At 47.7% G+C, this 23,588-nt stretch overlaps 2 protein-coding genes across 3 annotated transcripts; both read right to left on the bottom strand.

The window, feature by feature from the left end:
* Positions 1 to 1,816: 1,816 nt before the first annotated feature.
* Positions 1,817 to 9,107, bottom strand: LOC143824952 (uroplakin-3b-like protein 1). The gene is made up of 6 exons (XM_077312813.1): positions 8,890 to 9,107; positions 6,482 to 6,631; positions 5,798 to 6,020; positions 4,669 to 4,745; positions 4,054 to 4,183; positions 1,817 to 2,796 (listed from the first exon to the last, which is right to left on the bottom strand). Exons 1-6 carry the CDS (start codon positions 9,077 to 9,079, stop codon positions 2,691 to 2,693), a joined length of 876 nt encoding a protein of 291 aa, XP_077168928.1. The 5' UTR covers positions 9,080 to 9,107; the 3' UTR covers positions 1,817 to 2,690.
* Positions 9,108 to 10,331: 1,224 nt separating this feature from the next.
* On the bottom strand, positions 10,332 to 20,216 carry LOC143824692 (uroplakin-3b-like). Of its 2 annotated transcripts, XM_077312188.1 has the most exons (6): positions 19,987 to 20,216; positions 18,891 to 19,040; positions 17,206 to 17,428; positions 14,626 to 14,702; positions 13,143 to 13,272; positions 10,332 to 11,874 (listed from the first exon to the last, which is right to left on the bottom strand). In XM_077312188.1, the coding sequence occupies exons 1-6, from the start codon at positions 20,045 to 20,047 to the stop codon at positions 11,727 to 11,729; spliced, it is 789 nt and encodes a 262-aa protein (XP_077168303.1). In that variant the 5' UTR covers positions 20,048 to 20,216; the 3' UTR covers positions 10,332 to 11,726. The 2 variants fall into 2 exon arrangements, with proteins under 2 accessions (XP_077168303.1, XP_077168304.1); XM_077312189.1 differs by lacking the exon at positions 13,143 to 13,272.
* Between the last annotated feature and the right edge of the window lie 3,372 nt (positions 20,217 to 23,588).

Below are 23,588 nucleotides of genomic sequence, written 5' to 3'. Positions count from 1 at the left end.
CCCCCCACGTGTGTGTGTGCTTGTTTTAAAGAGGACATTACAGCTATGGAGAAGAGAAAACACAGTTGGGGAAAAATTAAAAGGCCCACAACATGGCATGAATGGGTAGCTTTATGTTCACGGAGTGTGAGGTCCTTTCGCCCTCTAGTCTTTTGCCTGTCCATTCCTAGAATGCATGCCACTTAATCACTTGAAACCAGTTTTTTGCCTGCACGCTGCAGACTCAAAGTTGGGGACATTTGGGCTGGGAGCAGCAAAAATCAAAACAAAACAACGTATGTGTGTATATAGATGTACACAATAATACAATGATACATCAATCAAAAATTCCAAGTCCTGTTCATTGCCCAATCGTTGGAAGACCAAGTAGAATAGGATTCCGGGATAACAAAGCCGTTTTCATGACTTTCTTCAGCAGCATTAACCTAATAGCAGGATGGAAGCTCTCCATGGCACCTGGCTCACAGTGGCTTGTGCCTCCCCTTTTCACTGAGTGACTGCAGGAGGTATTTTTTGAGTGTCTACTGATCCCTCCATGTGCTTCTGTTTCTGGGATTTGTCCTGGGAGCGTCCCACCCACCTGCTCCTCTTTCTTCCGCATTTCCAGCCAGGGTTGGCGTTCTACATAACCCCCAACGCACTTCACAATAAAATGAATCTCTGCACTCAGTCACACCTACCAAAGTCACATTCCTTAGCTTTAAAACAAAAATGGACCATTTGAACTACATTTGCAAGAAAAGGCTAAAGCACTGGGTTGACAAATATGGGGTCTAAGGTTGCCAGCTCAGGGTTTGGCAAACCTGAAGATTTTGGAAGTGGAGCCTGAGGATATTGGGATTTGAGGAGGGGAGGGGCTTCAGTGAGATATAGTGTCATATAAACTCCACCCCCCAAAGTGGCCATTTTCTCCAGATATCCCCTGATCCCAGGAAGTCTCCAGACATCACCTGGAAGTTGGCAACAGAAGTGTGGTTCAAGCTCTGTGCTTGCTAAATCAACACAGGTACAGTGTCTGGGACTGGCCAGGGATTCACCCTCTTTTATCGTATCCTGGTGTCTGTAGGCACCACCCCTCCCCCAGCAAAGAACTAACGGAGACCAAAAGTCTAAGATGTTTACATTTCGATGGGAGCAGAGTTCACAATTCAGATTTGAGTTTTTCTCTCAAACTTTAAATGGCAAAAGTGGAACTCAACGATTCATGAAATGTGAGAACAGCCCTCTTTTTAACAAATGCATCGCAGTTAAAAGAAAAGATCTCTGGTTATGCGGCTACCTCTTCAGCTTGTCTAGGATGAGCCAGGTTAACAAAAATCTAATATCTTCCACAGGAAGATCCCGAGCGGAAATTAATGACAGAATAAAGCCAAGAGAAGACACACAGTCCTTCTAAACATTCTGGAGATCTTACTGCAAAACTGACTTGGTCCACCAAGATACCTCAAAGCTCCATATTTTGTAGTGATTCAGGAGCGTTTCATACTGAAGAGATGGGACCCTTGGGACTTATGGCCAAAGTCCTTCAGCATACCCAAAGGATCCTGGCTCGCTGCTTAATCTTGTACACCTTCCTCTTAGGAGGTCTCCTGTGCATTGAGTTAATGTTGCAATTCCTAGTTGCAGAGTGAAGTTTGCAGTCAATTCTTTCTTTAAAAAGTGACGTTCCCTGGGGTACGTGTACTGCTGTATCATGCAATCTGCACCATTAAAATTCATTTTAGAAATGCCCCCCCTCCCAATTAACTGGGAAACCAGGGTTTTGTTGTTGTTTTTTGAAAAAGCAATGACTTTGAATTAGGCTGACACAGAATAACAGAGTTGGGCTCTCACCTGAGCAAACGCATTTATTGATCTATGGCTTACATTGGTCTCCCCTCCTCACAACAGCCCTGCGAGGTAGGTCAGGGTGACTGAGTCCAGTTGTGAACTGAGGGCGACTGTGAGTGGGTGGGCAGAAGGGGTTGTATCAGTGCTTGGCTCTTGTGCCATTTTGTAGATGGCACCACCTTGTCCAACAGCCATTTTGGCTGCCATTTTGTGGCTGCACCTGTCCATTGTTGTCCAAATCACAAAGGTGCTTGCAGGTTCAGAAAGGCTGGGGACCCCTGAACTAGGGTATTGAAATAGGGGGTTCACAAGTGCCACGAGGTAGTTTTGTTTGTTTTTTTGTGAAGGAACAAACCTTTAAATAAAACTACACACTTGTCTTAAAGGAGAAACCACTGAGCATTTTGGGACCAGTTCACAAGTAGAAGAAGAAGAAGAGTTGGTTCTTCTATGCCGCTTTTCACTACCCGAAGGAGTCTCAAAGTGGCTTACATTCACCTTCCCTTCCTCCTTCCACGACAGACACCCTGTGATATAGGTGGGGCTGAGAAAGCCCTGATATTACTGCTTTGTGAGCTTTATCAGGACAGTGACTAGCCCCAGGTCACGCAGCTGGCTGCATGTGGAGGAGCGGGGAACCAAACCCGGCTTGCCAGATTAGAAGCCGCCACTCCTAACTATTACAAGCAATGCCATGGGCCATGGTTGAACTGGTATATAGCCAATAGGATATAGTGACACCCCAAATCTTAGATTTCCACAGAAAGAGGATTATGACTCTCCCGTCTCCCCCTTCCCCACATCTTGGTCCTGCTGAGGAGACTCAAGGGTTGGATCTGAACGAAGAAGGATGGAGAAACTCATGACTTGGATGTAGGTTGGTTGTACATATGGTGGGCGGTGTAGCGATTCACACTCGATGCATCCCGTATGCTTGTGCTATCAGCGTTGCTGCAATTGTCAGAACTGAAGAAGAAAGAACAGGAAAAGTGAATGCAGAGGGCAAGATGGTTGGATGGGTCTATGCATTTGATGCTCGCTCAATAAACGAATTTATTAAAACACTGCTTTCTCTGATAGGTTATTCTCATGTAAAATTATTTTTTCAAATTCTATCGGTTATGACGTTGGCAAGCCAAGAGGATGCAAAATCCCTACTCTTTAATGGTGCTTATAACTTGATAACTGATACCAGTCCCTGGGAATACGGTGTGACTATACAACGCTATACAAGAGCCTCTTGTGGCGCAGAGTGGTAAGGCAGCCGCCTGAAAGCTTTGCCCATGAGGCTGGGAGTTCGATCCCAGCAGCCGGCTCAAGGTTGACTCAGCCTTCCATCCTTCCGAGGTCGGTAAAATGAGTACCCAGCTTGCTGCTGGGGGGTAAACGGTAATGACTGGGGAAGGCACTGGCAAACCACCCCGTATTGAGTCTGCCATGAAAACGCTGGAGGGCGTCACCCCAAGGGTCAGACATGACCCGGTCCTTGCACAGGGGATACCTTTACCTTTATACAACGCTACACCGAATAGTAGAAGCAGTTCATACCGAACACGAATTTAGAAAAAAACAGATAACTGGCATCTTTCAGATAAAAGTTGTGCTCCATCATGACTTCTTTACTGCAAAGTTTTTTCGGGGGTGTATCCACATGACATCATCTTCTACTAGGCCTCTTTTCATGTTCACTTGCTACCATCTTTTTAAAAACATCACAGTCAAAGCTTCTTTGACAGATTGGTATTTAGCACAATAATGTTGTAATAACCTGCTAGCATGACCTACTAATTCCCACTGCTCATTTTTAAAAGTAAGTCTCCCTTTTCATCGAAGAGCTGGAAGAGCAAGGTGAGGCTGGTCCTTGCCCTTTATAACTCCACAGTGAAAATGACACTTTTTAAAAACAAAGAAAGCTCAGTCGTAGAAAATTGTATCAACAAATCATTACAGTGTCAGTGAGCCATGCCACTCAGGTTTTAATAAGATGGCCCAACCTTGGTTCAGAACTCTAAGTGTTGTTCAGATTCTGGTGTATTTAGGAGGGCTCCCTTTGCTGATTACTAACAACTGCAAGCTATTTTAATTCCTGCAGACTGACCTTGGGAGATGCTCCTGCCCTCCTGAGTGGTATTTTTTTCTTTGCAGCCAAATTATTTCCCTCACAGCTTGTCATGACCTCCCATTTTTTGGGAGGGGAGGGGGGGTAACAATAAGAACACCTACTATTTGTAGAGGAGGACAGCAATAAAGGAGGCCAACAGGATCGCAAAGAGGACTGAGAGGATGGACGTGATGGCGATCATTCCCTTGCTCCTCGGCCTGGGCGATGTGTTAAGAGTGGTGTAGTCTCTCCCTGGCAAAGAGAACGATCATTATAATCAGTGCTTCTTTAATTCGTTAGAGCCTTCAACAAACTACACCTTCATCCTTTCTCTATTCCAAGGGTTCCCACCAGCCTTTTCGAATCTGCCTTTGGAGTTCTGACACATGGTGCTGGGTATAATCCCAAAATAGCTGCTGAAAGAGGTGGAAGGACACAGAGGCTGAGAGAGCCCTGATATCACTGCTCAGTCAGAACAGTTTTATCAGTGCCGTGGCGAGCCCAAGGTCACCCAGCTGGCTGCATGTGGGGGAGCGCAGAATTGAACCCGGCTCGCCAGATTAGAAGTCCACACTCCTAACTACTACACCAAACTGACCACCAAGGACATCCTACGCAGAGACAAACAATGGCAGACCACCTCTGTTCTTCTCTCGCCTTGAAAATCCTACCGAGTCACCATAGGTGAGCTGTTACTTTACGGCACTTCCCACCACCCAATAGATGCTCACAATTACCTTGAATCAGTGTGATGTCATCTGACCATCGAGACTGAAACATGGTCCCATTGGGTCTTACTGCAATAAACTGGACTCTAGGGAGAGAAGGAAGAGATGGTCAAATCAAATGTAGGGGTCCTTCTCCAAAACAAGCTGACTGGAGCCTTCCCTTTCCACGTTGCCATCGTGACAACTGGGTTGGGAAATATAGAGATTTGGGGGTGGGTTGAGCCTCTGAGGGACAAGGTTTGAGACGAGGAGGGGCTATTATGGGGACACAATACAGTTTTCTTAAGGTTTAATAGCCCCAAAGCCATACGCCTATAAAGTCACTAATTTAAAAACATTAAAAGAGAAGTTTGCTACATCAGCAACACAATGTTGACATAAACTGCTCAAAAAAGAATCTTAGTCTTACACTACCACAAAAAGAGGAATATTTCAAAATCTGTTTTCTCAGAAATGTCTCTCTTTCTGCTTCATATGTTGGACAGTAAACATGAGATAATGAACCAAGTTCTGCCTTAGAGGGTATAACACCATAGATTCAACCTTCCAAAATGGCCGTTTTCTCCAGGTTAACTGATCTCTATCATCTGGGGATATGTTGTAATAGCAAGAGATCTCCAGCCCCTTCCTGAAGTTCACGGACAAGAAGAAAGCTGACAAAACGGCTACACGTAAACAAAGAATCTTCTTTATTCAAGACGTGAAAGCCAAAACAAGAATCCAATATTAAACTCGCTTTCAAGGAGAAAATGTTTCCTCAGTGGCTTATATTTCTAAATAAACAATACCTCAGGCATACTAATTTTTGCTATATAATTTGTTGTATATAATTTTCAACTTTGGATATATTGTTTAAAGCATTTAAAACAAATGGGCAACAAACTGTGATATTGCTATAATTTGTTTACTTAGGATAAAGAAGATTCTTTGTTTGCATAGAGCTGTTTCATCATCTTTCTCTTCATCTGTGATTCTTCTCAGTTGATGGGTCCTTGTTCCTTATTACCTGGAGGTTGGCAACTAGGCTTGGCTTGGAAAAAGAGACCTGCTCAGGTAAAGTCAGCAGTAGTATGCCGGTATTTTCCTTCCTGACACAAGAGAAATGCTTCAGAGGTTTGGGAAATGGGGGTAACTTTACCTGTAGGGCCCAGGGCCCAGGAGTGGGCCATTGCAGTCAGGTTTCGAGGCATTGTCTGCACACGAGGTCTCGCTTCCAACCCGTAGAACGGTAATCTCATCTGGTGAAGCAGGGCAAGGGTAGCTACCAGCGGCCGTGTTCAGGGTCATATAATAGGAGTTATTCTTAAACATCTGGTAGGGTAGATCCTGAGGAGCTTCAGGCAGCTTAACTTCGTTAACAGCTGCAAAGAAAATGTGGAAAGCAATTCATTCGTAAGGGGGGTGGGGAGGTGTAACAAGAAGGTGACAAAACACTGAACTGACCCACAGTTATGGCTTTAAACTACATGTAGAACGGCCTGGTACAACTCTAGGATTCTATTCTATGACTTAGCCCAATGAGCCTCTTGTGGCGCAGAGTGGTAAGGCAGCAGACATGCAGTCTGAAAGCTCTGCCCATGAGGCTGGGAGTTCAATCCCAGCAGCCGGCTCAATGTTGACTCAGCCTTCCATCCTTCCGAGGTCGGTAAAATGAGTACCCAGCTTGCTGGGGGGTAAACGGTAATGACTGGGGAAGGGAATGGCAAACCTCCCCGTATTGAGTCTGCCGTGAAAACGCTAGAGGGCGTCACCCCAAGGGTCAGACATGACTCAGTGCTTGCACAGGGGATACCTTTACCTTTTATGACTTAGCCCAACCTACCGCTGCTGCGGGCCACCAACAGCCAGATTCGGTCGTCTTCTCCAACATCGCTGAAGTTGCAACGGGGTTGTTCCAGGACAAACGTGGTCGTGGTGATCTTCCCTTCCATCTCCCGGTGGGTGATGTGAGGCATATAGCCAGCCAGAGTTCCTGGGGAGTGACAGGGACAAGATCAAGCCAATTTAGTCTCTCCATCCTAAACTCTTGAGGAAGGGCCAACCTGCCCATGACTGCTGGGGATCTGTGATCAAATTCATGCAATCTCTATATTGCGGGTGTGTGTGTGGGGGGGGCAATGTGGACACAGACCATGTTTTTGGGAAGGAAGGGTTAATTCCTTTCACTTCAATCATGCTAAAAATGCCCCCCCCACCTGCTTTTACAAAGGCAGGCTCAGCACCACTGATGTGGGGTGGGAACTTTTCCAGTGCTTATTTTCCTTTGGAAACATTTTTGCCCCTCGTATTTAAATATAGCCTGTTTATCTAGACCAGCCTTTCTCAACCATTTTACCACTGAAACTCCTCCTGAAACATTCTTCAGGCTTTGAGGAACCCCAGAAGTGGCACGATCGTGCAGTTGGGGACTGTGGACACGCCCGCCTAGGCTCCTCCCCTTCCCGCCCCCTCCAGGCCCATCGTTGGCCATTTTTGGAGGGGGTGGGTCAACATGACCATATATGGTCATAAAGGTAAAGGTAAAGGTATCCCCTGTGCAAGCACCGAGTCATGTCTGACCCTTGGGGTGACGCCCTCTAGCGTTTTCATGGCAGACTCAATACGGGGTGGTTTGCCAGTGCCTTCCCCAGTCATGACCGTTTACCCCCCAGCAAGCTGGGTACTCATTTTACCGACCTCGGAAGGATGGAAGGCTGAGTCAACCTTGAGCCGGCTGCTGGGATCGAACTCCCAGCCTCATGGGCAGAGCTTTCAGATGGCTGCCTTACCACTCTGCGCCACAAGAGGCTCTATATATGGTCATACCACCTGATTAATGTTTAACAAATTAAAAAAATATATTTAAAAGTAATTAACTCCCACCCATTCAGAAAACCCTTCCAGGGACGTCAAGAAACCACAGTCTTTCATGAAACCCTGGTTAAGAAAGCATGAGTTTTTAATGCTGCTATGCTACAAATGTGGCTTATTTAAGAATGGACAAACCCTCTATGTGTACCTTGCCCCCCCCCCCCGGTTTGTATACGGTGTCAACGTGTTTGTCCATGTTTTGCTCACACTCTTTAAATTTTGGTAGCATCATTTAAATATTTCAATCATTTTGTTACATTTCAGTTTGAAAATTTCCCTGGCAAACTCCTATCAGTGCTCAGAGCCCGTCTAGTACAGAGGTTAAGAGCGGTGACCTCTAATCTGGAAAACTGGGTTTGATTTCCCCACTCCCCCAAATGAAGCCCCTAGATGCCCTTGGGTCAGTCACAGTTCTCTCAGAGCTTTCTCTGCCCCACCTATCTCACAGGGTATCTGTTGTGGGAAGATGATTGTAAGCCGCTTTGAAGCTTCTCGAGAAAAGCGGGGTACAAAACCCAGTTCTCCTTTTTCACCCGGGGAAAAGCTAATTGGAAGCTGGAACCAGCCCAACACTTGTGTCTTAGGGAATGCTTTGCTGGGATCTGGCCAGTCACAATTGGAGTAGAACAAATGTCCCCTTACTTTCCATGAAGACAGACGGTAAGAAATGATTCTTTGGAACATCGTGTTTAACTCAGGCACAGGAGCACGCTTGTGCGTCCGGAAATGACCACACAAAATGAGACAGGAGATACTTGTACCTGAGAAACCCAAAACAGATGCTTTCTGCAAGGGTTTGTCAGAGTCCAAGGGAGTAATTGGTAATGCAAAAGGGAGTGAAAACACAGGGTCCAGGCATGGAAACCTGTTGCAATCTGTGCCTGTTCCGATTCCACAAGCTCCTGTTTCTCCCAGCAAATCTGGAATGGAGGGTTGCAGCACAAAGACACAATACAGAAAAATCCAGGGACAGAATGGGCAAAATCTGCTCTTTCTTGGTTGGGGCACTTCAGGAGGCCCTGACCTGGATAACCTAGGCCAGGGGTAGTCAAACTGCGGCCCTCCAGATGGCCATGGACTACAATCCCCATGAGCCCCTGCCAGCGTTCATCTGGAAGGCCACAGTTTGACGACCCCCAATCTAGGCTAGCCAGGGAAGCTTAGGGCCAGCCCTTGGTTCATATTTGGATGGGAGACCACGAAGGAAGTCCAGGTATGCGACTCCGAGACAAGCAATGGCAATTCACCTCCAAAGGTCTCTTTGGAGCTGCAATTTGATGACAGCCCCCCCCCCCCCGCTCACTTTAGAAGCCTTTGTTTCATCTTCTGTGAAACTCTCCCAAATGCTAATACCCCCTCTGCCGCCAAAGAAGGACTTACTGTATCTGGCGTGAGCACCAACAGCCATCAGCACCAGGATCGTCACCACGAAACCCATTGCACCGGTGACCCCGGCCTCTGCCAGCCTCTCCCACAAAAAAGCCAGCGGGTAAAGGAGCTGAACGGTCTCCTCTCTCCTTGTGGTCCTGCCTCCTGGGGCCTCGCCCACACCTGCTCCTCCATTTGTCATTTACCTGCACAGTCTCAATCGCCCCCCCCCTTCCCATCTCACCTCAACTGAGAGGGCCGGCAGAAAGGCAGAAACGAGTCTGCCTGGTTTGGGAGAGGGAGGGATGGATCGTGCACAGTCAAGAGAACCATTCAGCCGTGCCAAGGTGGGATTGATGGGGTGGAATGTTCCTCACCTGGACCGGCAAGGCGTTGAGCAGTGATTCATTTCTCGAAAGGAGGAAAGCTAAGCCCTGCTGCGGAACAATACCTGCTTCTGATCCCCTGTGTGTGCGGGGCAGTGGCATGTTTATGCGGCAGAGGTGGAATTCCTCTTGACACATGCTCTAGCCCGGCCCTGTTCTGTTGTTTTATTTAGTTCCTTTTTATCCTGCTCTTCTGCTGGAATGTTCAAGTTGTTATGTGTCATTCTTTGTGTTATTCACACAACAGTCCTAAGAGGTAGGCTTGCCTTCCCTTTCCTCTTTCCTCTCCCCACAACAGACACCCTGTGAGGTAGGAGAGGCTGAGAGAGCCCTGATATTACTGAAGAAGAAGAAGAGTTGACTCTTATATGCCGCTTTTCTCTCCCTGAAGGAGTCTCAAAGCGGCTTACAGTCGCCTTGCTTTTCCTCTCCCCACAACAGACACCCTGTGAGGGAGGTGAGGCTGAGAGAGCCCTGATATTCCTGCTTGGTCAGAACAGCTTTCTCAGTGCCGTGGTGAGCCTAAGGTCACTCAGCTGATTGCATGTGGGGGAGAAGCGGGGAATCAAACCTGGCTCGCCAGGTTAGAAGTCCGTGCTCCTAACCACTACTCCAAGCAGGTCTTTTCTCCAGGGGAACTGGTCTCTGTCGTCTTTAGCTCAAAGTGAGGCGCTTGCCTATGAAAGAAGTTTTCTTGATGCAGGTCTTAATTCCGGACCTCAGTCCTGATGAAGGTGTCCTGAAAATGGTTATTACCGGAAGCCGGTTCAACCATTAACTGACTATTGATTTCCCTGCACAACTCTTTCTTGAAATAATTCAAAGAAGCAGAAAGAGGTGTTTTGGTATTAGAACCTTTATTGTGCCCCAGACAGTTTTACGCTCGCCAGGAGGTTGGCAATCCCGCTTGGTGGGCATAACGTCCTGCAGTCCATCCTTCAAAGCAGCCATTATCTCCTAGGGAAATTGATCTCTGTAGTCTAGAGCAGGGGTAGTCAAACTGCGGCCCTCCAGATGTCCATGGACTACAATTCCTATGAGCCCCTGCCAGCAAACGCTCCTGGGAATTGTAGTCCATGGACATCTGGAGGGCCGCAGTTTGACTACCCCTGCTCTAGAGATCTGTAGCAATTTCCTGGTGGTTGGCAATCCTACAGACTTCACGGCGTCTTGTGGCAGGGAATTCCGCAAGTTAATTACATAAACAAGAACACCTCTTGGTCGGGATTTCTGCCTGACGTACAGCTGTCAACACAGTCCCAAGAAACAATGCCACCAACCGCTCCCAGAGATTTAAAAAAAAAGAAGCAGAACAGCCCTCCTTCTCAAAGAACAGGCCTCACAGCCCCACCCAGCAGCAAGCGGCTTTTTGCCCTGCGGAAACCCATCCCGTTGAGAAAAGAAAACAAACACACGCCCGTCAGAAGGTCAGGAGCATGCATGAGGTGCAAGAATGCAGCTGAAGCGCCCGTGCGTTTGGTTCTGGGACCCGATGAGCTGACATGCACTGGGGGGAAGGATGCTGGAAGACTGAGTATTGCAAACATTAGCACTGCCTAAGCACGCTTGCCCAGCACCTCCTAAATTTGAGGACTGCAGGCAAGCAGGAGACAGAGAAGAGAAACACACACATACCCCGGATAAAGATCTGATAACCTGATAAACTCAGCTTGCTCTTCTAGCATTGGCTAAACACTTTCATTAGTTGTGAATTTCCTGTGTTCTGCAGGGGGTTGAGCTCGATGACCCTGGAGGTCCCTTCCAATTCTGTGATTCTACTGCGTATTTGTTGGATCTTTTTGTGATGCTGTTTACTAATTTACCCTCCCCTTATATATGCAGCCTGGTGGTTTATTGTCTGAGGAAGCGTGGGTGGCACAGGAAAGCTTGCTCCTTAAATAAAACTGTTGGTCTTAAAGGTGTCCCTGGACTCAAACTTTGTTCTGCTGCTTCAGACCAACAGGATGACCCTCCTGAATCTGTATTTATTCCCCTGAGCATCTTGGAGCAGTTTTAGCGAAGAGATACCTGCTGGTCTTTGCTTTGCTGATCAACCAGCCTTCCTTCTTGTGTTGCCATTTGGAGATGGCAAACTTACCTATCTAGAAGAAGAAGAGCTGGTTCTTATATGACTCTTTTCTCTACCCAAAGGAGTTTCAAAGTGGCTTCTAATCATCTCCCCTTTCCTCTCCCCACCCTGTAAGGAAGATGAGGCTGATATTACTGTTCGGTCAGAACAGCTTGATCAGTGTTGTGGTGAGCCCAAGGTCACCCATCTGGCTGCATGTGGGGGAGCAGGGAATCAAACCAGCTTTTCCAATTACAGTCAGGAGAAAAATGTATAAGATAGGTCTGGAGAGTAACCCAGCAGGAGGAGGTGGGTGGGCCTGGCGGTGGAGAGAAAGAGAAAGAATCGGGGAAGTCTGACGGGGAGGGGAAATAAACTAGCGTGCAGGTCAGGTTCTAAGAAGAGGTAGTGATGTCCACCGGGGCTGGAGGGCGCACAGGAGGGGTAGGGGGGATGTGGTGGGTGTCGTAGTGACTCGTCTGGAAGGGATCCTGATGCCGCTGCTCGACGGTCTCCGGGGGGCTGTTCCTCCAAAGCTTGAAACTGTTGAAAGAGAGAACTGATATTACCGTCTCCGAGGTTAACACAGCTGGTTAATTCAGGTGGACAGCCATGTTGGTCTGAAGTAGCACAGAATCCAATGGCACCTTTAAAGTCAATTCAAGGCAATAGCTAGTTAATATCTCCCCTCATCGCCTTGACTTCAATTTGGTTTCAGACCATGCCTATGGCTTTGCTAGCTGGACGTTACTCCCAAAGACTGATGGTTTCACACCTTGGCAACTGCCAGGCTTCAGGTCCAGAGGACTAGTCGCACAATATGTTATCTTGTCCTCTTTCTATAAAGGCTGGAGAGGAGACGACTGAGAGGGGATCTGACAACGATTTTAATGTATTTAAAAGGGTGCCATGTAGACGATGGAGCAGAGTTGTCCTCTCTTGCCCCGGAAGGATGGACCAGAACCAAGGGGATGGAATTAATGCAAAAGAAATTCCATCTAAACATCCGGAAGAAGTTCCTGACAGTCAGAGCGGTTCCTCAGTGGAACAGGCTTCCTCGGGAGGTGGTGGGTCCTCCATCTTTGGAAATGTTTAAGCAGAGGCTGGATTACCATCTGATGGAGAGGCTGATTCTGTGAAGGCTTAAGGGGTTGGCAGGTTACAGTGGATGAGCAATAGGTTTGAGAGTGTCCTACATAGTATAGGGGGTTGACCCGATAGCCCAGGAGGTCCCTTCCAACTCTATGATTCTAAATTTCTTACAGCACTTTTAGGGAGCCTAAATCCTTCTCTCATCAGTTGACACTGATCTATTTGTGTCTTACGAAAGTGTCACTCTTGGCTTTAGCAGCCAAGAAAAGACGAGCTAGAATGCATCTAAAGAGAACAATGCTTTTATTTTAGCATTTGATTTGGTTCTGGTGGATAGCAGAGGATAGGAACCGCGGTACTGGCTTTAAACAATGTGTAGAATGTTATTGGCTAGATGTGGCCCTTTCCGACTCTATGATTCTATGATTCTACTCTCTGCTTAGATTCTTTCAATGCTGACCTTTACATCTACATTATGCGATGTGTGTCATATTGTAATGGCCTTTGGCCACAGACCATAAACGTTATATTGAGAACATCAAGAGCCACAGAAGATGACATGGGGAACAATGTGGTGGTGCTGTTGTTCAGGGACATGGGAAAATTGGGATGCCAGCTTCCATGTGGGACCTGGGGACCCCCCGGAATTACAGCATGGGGATCGTGTGGCTTAAATGCTCCTTGCACAGCTCTAGGATTCTCACCTGCAGGGCCCTTACCATTCGTAGCAGACAGTGCTAAGGAAGCCAAGGGTGACGACCCCACAGAGGACAGAGAGGATGACCGTGATGACAATCATGTCTCCACTGCGACGTCCCGGCCAGGTGTCCACCGCTTGCCAAGTCTGAGCTGGAATGGATGACAAAGAGGAAGGGATGGCAGGTCCTGGATCCAGCTCCCAACCCGTCATCAACTTCTTGGGCAACCCTGATTATCAACAAGCCCCACAGTCTAGGTTAGGTTTTCTCAACCAAGGTTTTGTGAAACCCTGGGGTTTCCTGACTGCCCTGGAAGGGTTTCCTGAACGGGTGGGAGTTAATTGATTTTTTAATATATATTTTAAAGTCATTGAACATTTACCAGGTGACGCGACCCTATGTAGTCATGTTGACCCACCCACCCCTCCCAAGATGGCCAATGAAGGGCCTGGAGAGGGTGGGGAGGGGAGGGGCCCCAGGTGGATGTGTCCACAGTGATGCTTCCTAACCATATTCTGCATGATCGCACCACTTCTGGGGTTTCTCAAAGCCCGAAGAATGTTTCAGGGGTTTCTCAAGGGTCAAAAAGTTGAGAAAGGCCCATCTAGTTAAACGGTGATTGTAGGTCAATTGTTGTGCAAGGATGCCCAAGGGCCGACTCGGCCAGCCAAAGACAGGTCACATCCTGAACAGAACAGAACTGCTGCAATCTTAAAATGGGCAACTGGCTATGGGATACCCCTTGCAGCTCCAGACTGCTGCTGAATGGGGCTTCCTGGGTTCATGAGTAGCTCACACCACTGAGAGCAGGGGTAGTCAGCCTGTGGTCCTCCAGATGTCCATGGCCTACAATTCCCATGAGCTCCTGCCAGCTAACGCTGGCAGGAGCTCATGGGAATTGTAGTCCATGGACATCTGGAGGACCACAGGTTGACTACTCCTGACTTAGAGGGAACATACTGTATGGGTCACATTACTTCACTCAGGACGCTGTCCATGGTGCCCCGTGGCTTCCTGGTAGTCTGCCACTGAGAGGCCAAACTTATTTATTTATTATTACTAAACACATTTTTCCCGCCATGTTTCCACCCAATCATGGTCCCCAAGGTGCGTGGAATGTAACAAAACATTAAAACATTTGAACAATTAAAAAGATATTTAAAACGAATCATTCAATAAAAACACCAAAGCGAACAACACCGTCGCTACGAAGGAGGGCCAGTAACTGTTATCGGGGGCATCACAAACAAACACTCAAAAATCTTTTTCTGGGGAGGGTCCACACATCAACGTTTACAAGTCCACTTGTCTAGCAGATCACTCCAGCGCTATCTGAGTTCCAAGCACTACTTTTTTAATGTGTACTTGCACACGAAAGCTTAAACCTTGGTCTTAAAGGTAACCCTGGACTCTCGATTTGTTCTGCTGCTTCAGACCAACATGGTGACCCTCCAGAATCTAACCCCCACTCTGTTTGAGAAGCCCCTGTTTTGGTTTGCCGTACCTTTCTTCAGTGTGATCGGACCAGACCATCTTGTCTCTGCCTTGGTGCCTTTAGAGTCCATGGCGAGGAATTTCACTCTAAAAATGAAACAGAACAGATTTTTTTTTACAAAATAAGCAATTCCCTGCTAGACTGCAATGTTATCACTGGGCCCCAACCTACTCTGACAAATTTCCCGGAAGCTGATTGAACCCCAGATGTTTGGCAAACCATGTCGAGATTAAAATACACATACAAAATACATATATACGTATGCCCCTGTACACACATAGAGCAGTCTAACCAGCATATTAAAGAACTACAGGAAGAGAATAACCAAGACGTGGCAAAATTAGGCATTTGCAGGACTTCCAGGTTCCCCCTGCCCTCTGGTGAGGCGTGGGAGGTAGGTTTTCTAGATCCAGGTTGGGAAACACCTGAAGATTTGGGAATGGGGCCTGAGGAGGACAGGAACTTCAGTGGGATACAATGTCACAGAGTTCACACCTTCCCCCCTGAACATCCTTTTTTGCCAGGGGAACTGATCTCTAGACTAGGGATAATTCCAGGGGATCCTCGGGTCCCACCCAGAGGTTGGCATCCCTAGGCTTTTGCTTGGCTGCAAAGGGTCGCTGTTCTTAACTTTCTTTGGAGCACTCCAGGGGATAAGTGGTCAGGCTCAACTTTTAGGGAGGGTCCCTAAATCCTCGACCTGATAGCAGTGAAGCAGTGGCTCGCTGGCCCAAACCCCATTATTCCTCATCACATCAGGTCCGTTCGCAATTCCACAAGGATACGTGTTAAGTCATCGTGGTACAATCAAAAGTGCCACGCTAGTCTATAAATCGCCATCTGTGCAGGCAAGGAAGGTACTGGCCAATGAATGAAACGGGGCTTCCCATCTCAAGAAACAGCCATTTCCTGTAGCTCTCACTGTCTCCCTTAAAGCACAAAAAGGAACTCCCAGTATGTCATGCTCAGTCATGCTCAAATAGTATTTTCCGTATTATGCAGGTTCACGTGATAATATACAACAAACCAGACACCTGGCTTTCAGCTGCCACTGTATGTCCGGCTTTTTCCCGACACACGTGGAAATGCACTCTTGGTGTAGAGTTAGGGAAAAGCTGAGGGTGGTGGCCTCAGATAAGACATATTTTAGAAGGTGGTCTTCAGATACTTTAGAAAGACTAGTTGGAGCTACACTGAACAGATTTTTCTTTGCCACCCAGCGAATGCTGGAGGGGGGCGCTCATGGGAATTGTAGTCCATGGACATCTGGAGGGCCACAGTTTGCTTTAGATTTAGTTCTTATACAAGAGAGCATCTCACACCATCTATTGACCACTGAGGAAGACCCCTGTGGGTCGGAATGCGTTTGGTCTGTTCTGTCACGTACAGTCAGCTATGTGTTGTTTTTACTTTGTTTATTAATATATTATTGGTGCACTTTGTTGAATAAATATTTGTATTGATTTTTTAAATATTGTTTTGCAGCTCATCTTTGGGGTTCCTGACTCTTGCGGGGACAGTCTCCTGAGTGTGGGGATATGTCATTTGGGGTGGTCCAGAGATGGTTTGGCGGTCCCGCCAGGCCCCAGTGACTGCCTGATTGTTCTGGGGGCATCCCACTTTGGAGCAGCTGCCATGAGTCCTGGACTTTGGACCAGGAAACAGCATGTGTCCTCTCAAAGGGGAGAGTCCCCTGAATGTGAGGACGCATGGTTGATGGGGGCCAGGCCTTATTTTGGGGTTCTGAGCTTTCAAACTCTCCTCCATGTCTTTGGTTGACTTCACGAAGAAGTCACACACCAGGAACGAATCAGGAACCAGGAACCAAGCCCAGCCTCCTCGCAGGGAGTCTGTTCTGTTCTGCTCTTTCCATTCTGTTGCACAGACAACGATCTAGAAAATCCAGTCCAACGGATCTGCCCTTGCATCGGCATCCTGGCGGAGGGATGGCCCTGGGTGTCAGAAACTGTTTTGGCCCCGGGCTTCAAAATAGCTAGGTTTGGCGTGGCTGTTTAATATCTGAGACAGATTCAGGGCACGGTGCTATGAGAACGGCAAACAAATAAACTTCTGTGCTCAACTGGGGGCGGGGTGGACAAAGAAGCCACCGCCCCGTTTAAACTTCAAGTTTTGTCTTCAGGTCTAGCCCATGAAGAAGAAGAAGAAGAAGAAGAAGAAGAAGAAGAAGAAGAAGAAGAAGAAGAAGAAGAAGAAGAAGAAGAAGAAGAAGAAGAAGAAGAAGAAGAGTTGATTCTTAGATGCTGCTTTTCTCTACCCTAAGGAGTCTCAAAGCAGCTTACAATCCCCTTCCCTTTCCTCTCCCCACACCCTGTGAGGTAGGGGAGGCTGAGAGAAAACTGGGAAAACTGGGACTGGCCCAGTCAGTTTAATCAGCACCGTGGTGAGCCCAAGGTCACCCAGCTGGCTGCATGTGGGGGAGTGCAGAATTGAACCCGGTGATCCACACTCCTAACCACTACACCAAACTGGCTCTCTGGTTGCCCCTGTTCACACCGGAACAAAAGCAAAGTGAAATTATGGTGCTGCCCAAGCAAACTGATCAGTTAGTTCCTCTCTGCCCAAGCTCACCTGTAAGGTCCTGGGGAGGGCAGCAGTCCGTTGCAGGGCGTCAGGCCGCCGTCACTCTTGCAAGTCGATTCGTTGCCAACCCGGAGCACGCTCCCGGATTTTGCTTTGTCGCATGGGTACTGGGAGACGGTGGATTTCATTGTCATGTATGCAAGCGTGCTGCGCAAGTTTTCGTATAGTGGGATTTCCTGCGGATCTGTCGGGTTTTTGAAGCTGCTGGTCGCTGTGGAAGCAAGGAGAAAGGAGGAAGCAGGGTGTGGTGATAATGGAAGCCCAATGATATCAGTGGCTGATCTCAGTAGACTGGAGATGGGGAATTGGGGACCATGTCCTGGATTGGTACCCTGGCCCTGCAGCAGCTCTGCTGAATTTTGCTCAAGGTCTACTACGCAAGGCAGCCCATAGCATCACTAGGAAAGGAAGCAAAACAAACGGACAGCTTTTGGCACTCAGACAGATATTTGGCTAACTGAGTGAATGATCTCTAAGTACAGAGACGTTTGCCATCCTTGAGTTTGCCAGCTGACCGGGGAGTCTATAGTCTAGCTGCAGATTCATTTTCAACTGTATCTAAATATATATATATTTGCATTTCCCCCCAACCTTTCAGCAGAGGTACCTCTTGCCATCTTGGGGAAAGTTGCTTCATAAATAAAGGGTTACTAGAACAGGAACCAGAAAGTCATTTTGACTTGGTTCATCTAGAAATCCATGAAATCTTTAAATCATAGAATCATAGAATTGGAAGGGGCCATACAGGCCATCTAGTCCAACCCCCTGCTCAACGCAGGATTAGCCCTAAGCATCCTAAAGCATCCAAGAAAAGTGTGTATCCAACCTTTGCTTGAAGACTGCCAGTGAGGGGGAGCTCACCACCTCCTTAGGCAGCCTATTCCACTGCTGAACTACTCTGACTGTGAAAAACTTTTTCCTGATATCTAGCCTATATCGTTGTACTTGAAGTTTAAACCCATTACTGCGTGTCCTCTCCTCTGCAGCCAGCAGAAACAGCGTCCTGCCTAAAGGCTAGCAGTTCTTCAGTATTATCCAGTGTTCTACGTCTCTTTCTGCCCTACACTCTATAAGAGCTGAGAGAGAAAAACTGTTTTTTTATACCCCGCTTATCACTTCCCGAAGGAGTCCTGAAAGCGGCTTAAAAACACCTTTCCTCTCCCCACAATGGACACTCTATGAGATAGGCGGGGCTGAGCAAGCTCTAAGAGAACTACTCTGCCACAAGAGCCCTAAGAGAGCTGTGACTCGCCCAAGGTCACCCAGCTGGCTGCGTGTGGCGGAGTGGAGAATCAAACCTGGTTCTCCCAATTAGAGTCCACCACAACCACCGCCCCAAGCAACACAGCAGCCTCCCTAATTGGAAAAGCTGTCGAAATGGAAAGTCGGAAGAAGGGAAATCAGAATAATTTGCAAGCCCATGGGAGCTAGTGAGAACCTGAAAGTTCTGAGGTTTATCATCCATCGAACGTGACTTTAAAAAAGCCCCATCAGTCTAGAACAGGGGTAGTCAAACTGCGGCCCTCCAGATGTCCATGGACCACAATTCCCAGGAGCCCCTGCCATCAAATGCTGGCAGGGGCTCCTGGGAATTGTAGTCCATGGACATCTGGAGGGCCGCAGTTTGACTACCCCTGTTCTAGAACATTGGGTTGATGATGGTATGGACTCACCATTGGCGAAGGTAACGACCAGCCAGATTTCGTCTGTGGTGTTGACCAACGAATTGAAGATACAGTTGGGCGGAGCCAGGGCAAAGGTACTGGCGGTGATCTTCCCTTTGAACTCCTGGTCTGTGACCTGAGGTACGTACGGGATCACCTCTGAAAATACACATCGGGAGATCCCGGGGTGGGGGGAGGGGGTGGGAAAGAACCCGAATGAGTTTATTTTTATGGATTCCAAGAATTTTTATGCTGCCCCTCCAGGGAACCTGCTGGAGGCAGCTGACAAAATAGAACATAATTAAAAACACCAAATAATAATCGTTTTTTTCATTAAAACCTCCTCAGTTCTGGAGCTCTTCCACCAAGCGTTCGGTTGAGGCCAGGGAGATGATAGAACAATATCTTTCTCTGCAGTTCTCTCCCATCCTGGACTAAGAAGGGAGCTGTTTAATCGATAATTTGTTATATTTTTAATGGTTTCAATGTTAAATGATTTCACTCTTGTGGTAAACCGCCCCAAGATGGCTGAACTGAGAAGGGCAGTTATAGAAATCTAATAAATAAATAAATGAAACAACCAACCAGAGCATAAGGACACAGCAAATTAAGCAGCTTAAGGCAAACACAATTGTCCAATAAAACATCAACCCCTGAAGAATAAGAACATGCTTAAATGCCAAAAATCTTGTTCGTCTCTTAGGTGCCACTGGAATCAACTCTAGCCCTGATTGCAGACCAGCATGGCTGCTTTCGGAAATGATCTTTACATGGTGCTGTTAACTTGAGGAACTCCCTGTCACAAGATGGCCACTAGATTAGATTCTTCAAAAGGAGACGAGACCAATTCAGTCCGCTGGTGGTTGTAAGCCCTGATGGCTGAATGGAACGTCCATTTCCAGAGATTAAAAATACGGCAACAAAATAAATGGAAGTTTCTCTCAGCCATCAGGGCTCATATCCACCAGCGGACTGAATCCATCTCGTCTCCCTTTTTAGAAGCTAATCTAGTGGTCATCTTGTGGTCATAAGTTCCACAAGCTAACAGCGGTGCGTGAAGATCGTTCCAGAGACAAAAAATACGGCAACAAAAGAATTAGATCACCTATTTGAGCAAAAGTCCCCACACTGGCCAGCAGCAGCAGCAGCAGCAGGATGAAGTCCATCACAATTGGGACTGGTTCTTCTCAAGAAGTTTCTTCTAACTAAAACTAGAAGATGCTCCGAGCGGGTGGGGGAAATGCTCCCTCTGTCTTGTTTGCAGTCCTGGGATCAAGTGAGCAGATGTCTGCTAAGGGGAACGGTCTTCTCCCAACCAGCTAGCCGCCACCTTATCCCTTATGCCTTGTGTTTATGTGTGTGTGTGTGTGGGGGGGGAGATCTGCCTTCAACCCACCCAGTGCCGCTTGTAACATTCTTGACCTCTCGTGTAAGGATCTTGACCCTGATAGGAAACAGGTCTGCCTTGTTCTTCCCAAACAAACAAAGCCGAGGCAGCGGTGAGGGGCAGGACAGTGAGAGGAAAACACAAGGTTTTGTAGTCCAGACAAAACGTCGAAATGGCACATGATCCGAGAATGAAACTGACCCCTCAAGGGGTAATAGAGCAGAACATACAATGAACTGTGTGACCAAAATATGAATCTATATCTTTAAAAGCAGAAGGAAAAAAAGAGTATGCAAAAAGTCTCTTTAGTATATTATCAAATTTTTATTCTAAGAAAAATGAATCCAGGGGAAATAATCCATGGACAAGTGTGTCTTCTTTAAGCAATGCTGAAAAACCGAACAGATTTCTGCTGAGGCCTTGTTTCCAAAAATTTCTTCAGCAGCAGAGCCTATGAAGCATTGAAAACAGCTTGAGGAAAGAGCCAAGCTCGAAATGGCTGTTTTAACTTTTCTTTCTTAAACGACCCATTTGAGGCACGGCTGCCTGTTAGTACATCTGCCCTCTGAAATTTTGCTCAGAATGAAGATTTGATAGTATAATAAAGAGACTTTTTTTACTTCACCTTTCGTCATTGTGCTTTTAGCGATACTGATTCATATTCTGGCCACATGGGCCCTAGTTTCTTTTGCTCTATTATATTGTTTTCGTGTTCTCCTGTAGCGCTTCCATTCCCCCAAGGGGCGAAAGCAGAAGACCCATGGAACAAGGCGCTTTGCTTTTGGAATACTGGATTGGATACCACATCTCAAAAAAGGTAAGGGGAGAGCAAAGGACGAGGCAGAAAACAGCCCCTGGAAGAGAGTGGTCAGTTTCTCCCTAGCCACCGGCAGGGGGTAGGGGGTAGAGGGTACAGCGGCCAGATCCAGGTTGGGAAAATTCTGGAGATGCAGGGATGAAACCTGAGGAGAACCTTTGTGGGTTATAATATCCCAGAGTCCACCCTCCAAAGGACCCACCTTCTCCAAGGGTCTCTGTAGCATGAGGTTTTCCTGGAGATCTCCATGTCCTGCCTGGAGGTTGGCATCCCTAACCCAGAATGATCACGGGTGGGGGAGGGAGCTCCTGCTCTGGAAGGCCAGACTCAAGTCTTGGAGGCTTTTCAGGGGGTGGCATGGCAAGGTCATGCACAGGGTAGAGAAAACGGATGGCCTTTCCTCCCATTTCCCCCAGGACTAGAACACGGGGTCACCCTATGAAAGTGGCAGCCAATTGACACTAGCCAAACATTGGGTAGAAGAGCCAAAAGTGAGAACCACAGAAGAATCTCTCCACCATGGAGCGACCTCACCTTCTCCTCTTGCTGTTCCGTTCCGCACGGGTCCGTGGAGAGGCAGAAGGATCGGCAAGCTTGCTCTTCAGACAGCAGGCTGTGCCTCAAGCCAAAAACACAAACCACACACACACAGATCCCAAACCAGTGTATTCTGTTGAGACTTGCTCCATGATCTACCTGAGGGTCAGAACCACGGACCAAAGGCAGGGGGACATAAGCGCTGGAAGAGGAAATTTATTTTTGAAGCTTAAATGCGTGTAATGTGGAATACCTATTGCTATTTTTGGGTAGCCTTTAGGGAAAATCTTGAAACATGCATGAATGTGCTTTTGATGACCGTCCTTTTGCATTTGGCAAAAGGCGTTTGAGCCCAAACAGGGTTAGATGCATGTAACCGGTGTGGTGTATGTGTGTGTGTGGAGGGGCACACCTGATGCAGCATCGGCCAGCAGAAACTGGTGTTTGCAAGAGAAGCCGAGGCATCTGAGAAATGCCGGTAGACCTGTCCAGGTCGGAGAATGATGGCGTCGTCTGTCAAATGTCTTTACTTGCCATGCAAGTACGGGTGGAAGGCAGACTATGCAGTCAGCCTGGTTCTGCAACACAGGGTGGAAATCTCGGGGAGCCCGTAATCCAAGAAATCTGAGCCCTAAACAGGCAATGCCCAAATCATGCATTGAGTAATAGTCACTGTGACCTCCCATGTATTCTATAGCAGAACTACACAGATCTCCCAAAGGGGGAAAGGACAAGGAAGCAGAAGGGGAACAAAAGGTCTCTGTCCAGGGTACTGTCAGAGTGATGTAGTGGCTAAGAGTGGCAGCTTCTAATCTGGCGAGCCAGGTTTGATTTCTCGCTCCTCCACGTGCAGCCAGCTGGGTGACCTTGGGCTAGTCACAGTCCTGTTAGAGCTGATCTCACAGAGCAGTTCTGTCAAAGCTCGCTCAGCCTCCCCTACCTCACAGGGTGTCTGTTGTGGGGAGAGGAAAAGTTGGTTGTTGAGACTTCTTAGGGCAGTGAAAAACAGGGTATAAAAACCCACTCTTCTTTTTCGTGTAGCCAATGCCCACTAGCCTGATCTTCTCAGATCTCAGAAGCTAAGCTAGTAGGTGGGTGGGAGACCTCCAAGGAATACCGCCAGCGAGCATCCACCTGGGCAGCGATTTCTGCCACGTCTTTGCCCAGGGTGTCATTTCACCCTACGATCAGAGATACCACAGCAATTACCAATACCCAGAGGCTGCCCACCGAATCTCTGTATGAGTTTGTGCTCTGAACTTAGATTCTTCCAATGAACCTTTACCAGGGAGTGGGATGGGCTAGTACTAGGATGTCAAGCCTGACGGAATGATGCAGGTACCCCCGTGCAAAGTACGTCAGATTTACGTACCACAGAGAACACTACGTCTACTCACTATTTACTCCGTTCAACAAGCTTCCAGTGGGTGGGTAATGATTCTGTTGCCTGACTGCGGGAGTTGTTCTTCATACCCCGCTTTTCTCTACCTTAAGGAATCTCAAAGCAGCTTCCAGTCACCTTCCCTTCCTCTCCCCAAAACAGGCACCTTGTGAGATAAGTAAGGGGCTGCGAGCTCGAAGAGAACTGGGATTGGCCAACGGTCACCCAGGAGGCTTCATGTGGCAGAGGAGGGGAGAATCCAATCCGGTTCTCCAGATTCGAGGATGTGACTCTTAAGTACACCATGCACAAGAGTAGGTTTTTATGCCGTTATATTCTCTTCCCAAAAGACCCTCAAAAGCAGCTTACAGATACCCTGTGCAGTAGGTAAGGCTGGGAGCAACCAGAGAGAACTGTGGTCAGCCTAAAATTCTCCCAAAGGCTTCATGTGGAGGAGCAGGGGGGGAATCGAACTCGGTTCTCCAGATCATAATCCACTGCTCTTTAACCACTGTGCCACGCTGGCTCTATTAAGGGCACAGACGATCGGAGGAAAACAGGCCTGACCGTCCCTGCAAAACACCC

Source organism: Paroedura picta, chromosome 15 (genome assembly GCF_049243985.1).
Source record: "Paroedura picta isolate Pp20150507F chromosome 15, Ppicta_v3.0, whole genome shotgun sequence".
In the NCBI taxonomy this organism is placed as follows: Eukaryota; Metazoa; Chordata; class Lepidosauria; order Squamata; family Gekkonidae; genus Paroedura; species Paroedura picta.
The sequence above is the reverse complement of the archived record's forward strand: the minus strand, read 5'-3'. Positions and strand labels throughout refer to the sequence as shown.